Below are 7,904 nucleotides of genomic sequence, written 5' to 3'. Positions count from 1 at the left end.
CGTGTACCAGTCTCTGCCCGGCCCTAATGGCCGCAGATTCTAAGGTGTGTGCCAATGTTCAAGAGTTTTTGAGCATGTTAAGGGCCCCAAAACCCCCCAAAACCTTGATGATAAATAATAATAATAATAATAATAATAATCCTTCGCAAAACAATAGGTCTTTTAGGGCTCGGGCCCTAAATAGTAATGCCATTTATTTTATAGCTTCAGTTGTCATTTTTTAATAAATAGAACTGCATGACACAGTTTGATTTTTGAACTTTTGCACTGAATTATAAATGTAAATTATTCTGCCCTGTGATTTATAATAAGGCCTAAATATTTATTTTTTTTCTGCAGGTGCATCAGGTGTTGATACAGATGGAGTGTCAGTGTTTGTGATGGAGGGAGATTCTGTCACTTTGCACACTGATGTTTCAAAAACCCAACAAGAGAGAATTAAATGGTATTTTAATGGCACGTGTGTGGCTGCAATTAATGGTGATCTCAGTCAAATCTGTGCAAATGATCAATGTCATGATGATAAAGAAAGATTCAGAGATGGAATGAAGCCGGATCATCAGACTGGATCTCTGACCATCACAAACATCAGAACCACAGACTCTGGACTCTATAAACTACAGATCATAAACAACAGCAGCAGCGTTAGAAAAGATCTTCAGTGTTACTGTCCGTGGTAAGTCGTTTTACGAATTTTTAAAATCAGGTTATGTTTAAATTCCATTCCATTATTAATATGTTTATTATATCTGTGACAGCTATTTATTCTCAGTAAATAGGTCATGTCCTTAAAAAATTAATTTGCTCTGAAAGTGGAATTTGTAGAAATATCACACTTTGCTTAATAAAACAGCAGTGGCATTCTGGAGATAAACAAATTATCATGATGGTTCTTATAGTCTGTTTAAATGTGCACACACACACATATCCAAAGTATAGAAGATTTGATATTTTACGTATGTACTGTCAAATGAGTTTAAAAGCAGCAGATGTGGGCAAATGTTTTTGACTTGATCTCGTATATGATCACAAATTGTTATGTTTTCATATGCACAGTTTCTTGTTGTTGAGTTTTCCCCCAAAAGATCCTTCAGCAGTTATTGGTTTATGTTTCAGGTGTTTCTGCTGCAGAAACAGATCAAGTAAAAACAAAATCAGTGATGGAGGGAGAATCTGTTACTTTAGACACACGTGTACTAAAAAAATCAAATGATTTCATAGCATGGTATTTTAATGACATTCTCATCGCTGAAATCATTGGACATCTCAGATATGTCTGTACAGATGAACACTGTACTAAAGATACTGAGAGGTTCAGAGATAGACTGAAGTTGGATCATCAGACTGGATCTCTGACCATCATGAACCTCAGAACCACAGACTCTGGAGATTATCATCTACAGATCTTCAGCAGCAACTTCAGCTTTAGCAGCATAAGAAGCTTCAGTGTTACTGTCACTGGTGAGTATCATTTACTTCAACCACACCTAAACCTTAAACCAAAGCACTTCTTACAAAATGATTTGTTTTCTTCATTTCACCTCTGCTCTTATTGTTTCGTAATCTACCCTTCTAGTAAACCTGGCATTGTGTGCTGTGAATATTTTGAGAAATTTCTTGGGATGTTTCTCTTTTGTATGTTGCTTTGAATTAAATGAATAAATGATCTGAGACTTGAAGTGCTGAGCAACTGATAAAATCCAGAGTACAAATTCCGGGACAGTTTTTTGTGAGATGAGAAGGATGGCTTGAACATCAAAACAAAATGTTGAGGCAGAAGCATACAAACTATATTCAGCTTTATTTATTTATTTTAACATTTTAACAACTAAAAGCATTAACAAACAAAACAGGCATTCAGAAAAAAAAAAAAAAAAAAAAGATTCAAAATAATACCATACAATCGATTTGAGTACTAATTTGGTGCATAAACGTAATTCAGAGGTTTAATAGTAAATTGGGGCATGAAAATACAATAGGCCTCATTCATTAAACACCAGCAAAACATTTTTTTTTTTTTTTTTTTTTTTTTTTTTTTTTTTGTGTGTGTGTGCAAATCATGTGTAAAGCCGTTCTGACATAAACTTTCAAATTCGTGAAAATGTTGTATTTTCAAAATGTTGGTACTAAAGAAGTGTACACCTGCTCCCTACCACATGTAAAGGATTCGTAAACTGTTCTGTGTTCCTTTTGGCAAACAGATGACACTGAATTTTGATGCACTGCCATAATAATTACAAGTTAATTAGCCCGTGCCCTCTTTTGTTTATTTATTTATTTTTAATGGCTGGGTTGATAAAATGCAGCGCTCACTGTCACTATTTACCCAGCCGTAAATAGAGGAGGAGCGGGACAAATACCTGTAAGTGACTGCCTACAACAACGAAGGACTCAATATTACTGGTTACTGTCTTTTTATATTTAGTAAAATTCTTAAAAATGAGATAAGACATTGCCGCCGTGGATATTCAAAATATCAATTTATGATTTATTAATTAAATCACTACTTTATTATCACTTTAAATGCTGCTTTAAAACTATATTCTATTAAATCGATGTATAAATGAAAGTGATTTGACTTGATGGTTCATTTCTTCTTTAGATGTTTTTGGTGTTGAGACCGACGGAGGATCAGTGTTCGTGATGGAGGGAGATTCAGTCACACTACACAGCGGTGTTAAAAAAAGCCAACAGGACAGAATTGGGTGGTATTTTAATGACACTTTCATCGCTCAAATCAATGGAAATCTAAATACATTTTTTAGATTTACAGACAGACTGGAGCTGGACAATCAGACCGGATCTTTGACTATCATGAAAATCACAAACACAGACTCTGGACTTTATAAACTACAGGTCATCAGCAGCAGCATCAGTCAAAAGATCTTCAGTGTTTCTGTCCGTGGTGAGTCATTTAATAAATAAATGTTTAACCCTTAAATGCATTCCTCGGGTCTTTAGCAACCTGGGACATCTATACACTAAATGTGTATAAACTATGACTAAATACATGCAGTTCACCTTTACTCCTCGAGATGGCACTGTTTAATAGATAATAAAGTCAGTTAAAGTCAGCTTATGCACGTTTAAAACAACGTGTTCACTGTGTTTGTTATAAAAAAAGAGCACAACACAATCCCCTTTCATTCGCTTTCATATATACAGTTCTTGCATGATTCAGCAAAGTATATCTTACAGCAGCTGTTGAACTGTGTTTCAGATGTTCCTGGTGCAAAGACACATCAAATGAAGACAATGCCAGTGATGGAGGGACAGTCTGTCACTTTAGATCCTGGTGTAATGAAAAAACCAAATGACTTGATGACATGGTATTTTAATGACATTTGCATTGCTGAAGTCAGTGGAGATCTCAGTTATATCTGTACAGATGTTCAGTGTAAAGATGCTGATGAAAGATTTAGAGACAGGCTGAAACTGGATCATCAGACTGGATCTCTGACCATCACAAACGCCAGAACCACAGACTCTGGAGTTTATAAATTGGAGATAAACAGCACCAATAGCAGCATTCGTCGTCGCCGCAGCAGCAGTATCAGCATCAGCAGCTGTAAGAGCTTTAGTGTTGCCGTCATTGGTGAGTATCATTTAACTGATCTATTTGAGGAATTTTAACATTTCTTTGTGTTCAGTATAAATGAGCTTTGACTTAATAACATATTGACTAATTCAAACAATGTTCAGTTTGCTGTTGAATAGTACTTTGATACTTTTTTTTTTTTAATTGTTAATCTTTTATCAGTTTATTCAATATCAGAATATCAGTAATGTTGACTATCAGTCAATCTCTATGGAATATATAAGTCTGTCTTTATCATTACAGAATCAGGTCAATCTGTAGCAGGAATATGTGCTTGTGTTGGCATTTTTCTTCTGGTTTCTGTAGCTGTATCTGCTGGTGTGATTTACTGCCGCCATAATAACTCTACACAACCAGGACAGAATGCAAGTATTATATGCAAACAGCTGATTTATATAGGAATACAAGGTTGTAAATCAGTTTACATGCACAAAAACTCTACTAACAATATGAGCCGGATATACTGACAGCTTCACTCTAAAAAAATGCTGGGTTAACCCAACTTAGGGTCAAATATGGACCAAACACACCTGTGGGGTTAAATGTTTCAATTAAATTTTTTACCCAAAAGTTGGGTTAGGCCATATTTGACCCTAAACTGGGCTGAAACAACCCACCATTTTTTAGAGTGCTGTGCCAGCACAAATCTCTTTTGGTGTTAATACTGTCAGGATGTAAAGACACAGTGAAAAAATTTGAAATGAAAATGCATGAACGCAGTTATCCGTGTGCCTGACTTTCCATTTCAGACACAAATTTTATGGGAGGAGAGTATTTAAAAGAATCATGCAAGGTGATTTTCTAAGGTTTCCGGTAGTTAGTTTACTGATATTTGTGCTATTATTCAGTGCCCCGAAAAGCATGCCTGAACACATTTTGAACTTGATATGCTGTACTAGCTGCTGTAGGAGGAGGACAGATGCAGAGATAAAAGGAGCATGTGATAAAAGGAAGAGAATTTTCTTCTCATGTTGATTTATTTGAAATGCCGGAGGAAAATGTTGTCTGGACATGTCGTTTGCCAACCACAGTGCAAGCTTAATCTTTTCAATGAATAAAAAAAGACACCAAACATTCTCCAGCTTTTGACATAAAAAAACAAAACAAAACAAACAGAAGAGCCAGAAAACACCTATTGCAAGTGATATCTGTGCTTGGACATAGGTTGCTTAGTTCGACATTTGTGAAATGCATTCTATTAAAAACCTTAAATTGGACTTAGGGTCAGGTTAGGGTTACATTAATCAGGCAAAGGTGAAGAAGAAGAGCAGGAGTGAGCTTCTAACCTACACTAATCTATCATAAACTGCTGCACAACCAGACAACCATGCAGTGAAGTAACTTTAATAATGAATAATAGTAATATTTGTGATGACAGTAATAGAAAATAATAATAATAATAATAATAATAATAAAAAACTCCAGCTGTGTTATCCTACCATTGTGGTCAGTGAGAGCCATCTCCATCTCTGAGATGTGTGCCAGTGTGAGAGGCCAAAGTGATGAAAATGCCTCCAAAGAGATAAATTCCTCTGACAAATTCACCTCAGTATATCTGGCCCAATATTGACAAAATGTGTTTCACAAATGCAAAATAGTACAATACAAGTGTACACATAACGTTTTGAATGTTTTACATTTGTAAATAGATTGTTGAGTCTGCATGCATGGATGTGTTCGACTTTATTACCAAGTGGCATCTGAAGGATTTGTATATTTGTGTATTTCAGTGCAATGGCAATGCAATACAACTAGTTTTAAGACTGCATATTCATTTAAATATGTAGTGTTTGGGAAACGAACCCACCAGTATTGTTCATTTCGCTCACCTTTTGTAAATCTGTGTTTTCAGGAGCATCATGTTGAACACTCATCTCCTAATATGGCTGAGATTCCACTGATGACTGTTCCCAATGAATCATCACCTAACCAGACTGAGGCTGCCAGTGTGACATCAACGTAACATTATCTTTTACTTCAATAAGTCATTAAAAGAGAATGACACAGAAAATTCTCACAGTGTCATAATAGTAAGATTTCAATAGTCAGAACAAGGGATGGGTGGTTATGATAATGTTAAAGCTACAGCATGACTGGCTACTAGATGACTGTGCTGTTTGGCCAAATTCTATCACACTCTGTCATGTGTCCTTTGTGTGTGCTGACTTATTTGAAAAACAATACAATGTAAGCTAGCAGAAGGGCTGTGTGATGAATCAGATTTTAGATTCACTTTCGATTTTGAAAATCAAGGTAAAACTTGCCATTGCTTTCCTTTAAAGTAGCGCACATTCAACCCTCCTTAGAACCCTAAACTTAATGTCCAAATCAGACAAATAATGTAAAAAAAATTGTTTTGGTCATCATTAAGTTTCATCGTAAAATATATTTCCAAAAAAAGCTATTTTAGTTTTTAGTTTTGTACTTTTAGTTTCAGTGTTAAAACTGACAGTGTGAACACTAAGTGAACCAGGATTAAATATAGCATTTCTTTTATTGGTCCAGACCAAAAGAACCAAGAGAACACACCCTTAACTAGAATGCCTCGTTTGGTCAACCACCTTAAATGATCATTCTGGTTTATTTTGGGCTCTACTTGAATATGTTTTCATGCTTGCCTGTTCAATAACACATATCTGACATATTTCACATTTTTCACATAATTATTTGATGCAATTGCAGCACCTCTCTGGGGTGCGTTTCCCGTACAACGACGTAACTCACTGATTAACCTCCATAGTACGATGCATTGTTGTGGAAATGATCTAGCCAGTCACGGCTGTTTCCCAAACACGGTCACATCTCTGTCGTTTGAACCACATTAGTTCAACAATGTAGGGCCGTTGTTAATGACAACACCGAGAAATAATTTATGCCATTTAACTTGTTAGAGATCTCTCAAAAGCAGCTATATTATACATGGCAACTTTAAAGTTGTCCAAATGAAGCACTTAGCAATGCATATTACTAATCAAAAATTCTAAATTCAAAAGTTTTCATATATTTACAATAGGTATTTTACAAAATATCTTCATGGAACATGATCTTTACCTAATTTCCTAATGTTTTTTGGCATAAAAGAACAATCAATAATTTTGACCCATACAATGTATTTTTGGCTATTGCTACAAATATACCCCAGCGACTTAAGACTGGTTTTGTGGTCCAGGGTCACATGTCTTACTAACAAGGAAATATGCTTCTAACCACAGGTCGAGAGCTGTAGCTCCAGCCACATTTGTGACACTGTTTGCGAATGTTCGTTTGAACTATTTTTTTGGGAAACAGCTAATCATTGAACCAAGCTAACGATGCTTTTGGGAAACGCACCCCTGTTTAGTTCCTTCGAAAAACTGCAATGAGCTCTGATTGGTCAGCTGGACAAGTGTGTTGTAATTGGTCAACCGCTTTGAGCGTCTTTAGGAAATGCCACTCCCCTTAGTATAACCATTAGTTTTAACACATTGCCGGCACAACTCAACAACTCATCCAGGCCTTCCTGAAAGAAAGAGTTTAGAAACAGCGCTTACTGTTTGGAGTGGCAACAAGAACCGGTTTTGATGTTAAAAATGTCTGCAGATACTTTAATGTCATTACGTATTTTTACAGTGTTTTCCACCAGTTGTACTTTTTCTTTTTTGTCAGTGTACACAGGGTTTTTAAGGTAGGATCCTAATAGATAAGCACCTATTATTGTGATATAAATGTTTCCAGTAAAGCCATTTACATGTCAGAGCTAATGTAGTTTAATATGCTAAAGTCCTCATACGAGTTTGTACTGTACTATATCTTGCCATGATGTAAATCAGTGAGATCTGAACAATAATGTTTGATTTTTTTTGTTTGTTTGTTTAAGTTTTCAGTAAGCTGTTGAAATATTGCAAGTTATCAGCCTGCATAAGCAGGTTTTGTTGTACTGTAATATATTACTTTTCAATTTGAGTGAAGAACTTTATATTTATATATATTTTTTGTATATGTTTAGATATTTTTAATAATGTAATATTTTTTGTATTTAAAATGAACCCACATAAACACTTCTGATGAATGCTATTAAAACTTATATGATTTCCTCATAATGGCTCAGTTGTGTGAGTTTGTTTGTGACTAAATTATGTTTGAGTTTGTTATCAGAAATAACTGAACTATGCTGGGTCATGATTTGACTTGAGTGATCTTGAGAGATTTGCTGTGTTGTTTTATTTCAGCTGAGGTAATCCATGCCTGTGGCTTTAAGTCAGTTGTAGGCATTGTTTCTGCTTGTCTCTCTTTTCTGTTTTCTTCTGTCTAGTGATGGTTACCAGGA

At 35.3% G+C, this 7,904-nt stretch overlaps 1 protein-coding gene across 1 annotated transcript; it reads left to right on the top strand.

Annotated features, from left to right (window-relative positions):
* The first annotated feature begins 291 nt into the window (after positions 1–291).
* On the top strand, positions 292–7,658 carry LOC127161992 (uncharacterized). The gene is made up of 6 exons (XM_051104773.1): positions 292–676; positions 1,117–1,461; positions 2,603–2,905; positions 3,221–3,595; positions 3,842–3,963; positions 5,451–7,658. The coding sequence occupies exons 2-6, from the start codon at positions 1,161–1,163 to the stop codon at positions 5,559–5,561; spliced, it is 1,212 nt and encodes a 403-aa protein (XP_050960730.1). The 5' UTR covers positions 292–676; positions 1,117–1,160; the 3' UTR covers positions 5,562–7,658.
* The last annotated feature ends 246 nt before the right edge of the window (positions 7,659–7,904 follow it).

Source organism: Labeo rohita, unplaced genomic scaffold, assembly GCF_022985175.1.
Source record: "Labeo rohita strain BAU-BD-2019 unplaced genomic scaffold, IGBB_LRoh.1.0 scaffold_794, whole genome shotgun sequence".
In the NCBI taxonomy this organism is placed as follows: Eukaryota; Metazoa; Chordata; class Actinopteri; order Cypriniformes; family Cyprinidae; genus Labeo; species Labeo rohita.
This window is presented reverse-complemented; position numbering and strand designations above follow the sequence as displayed.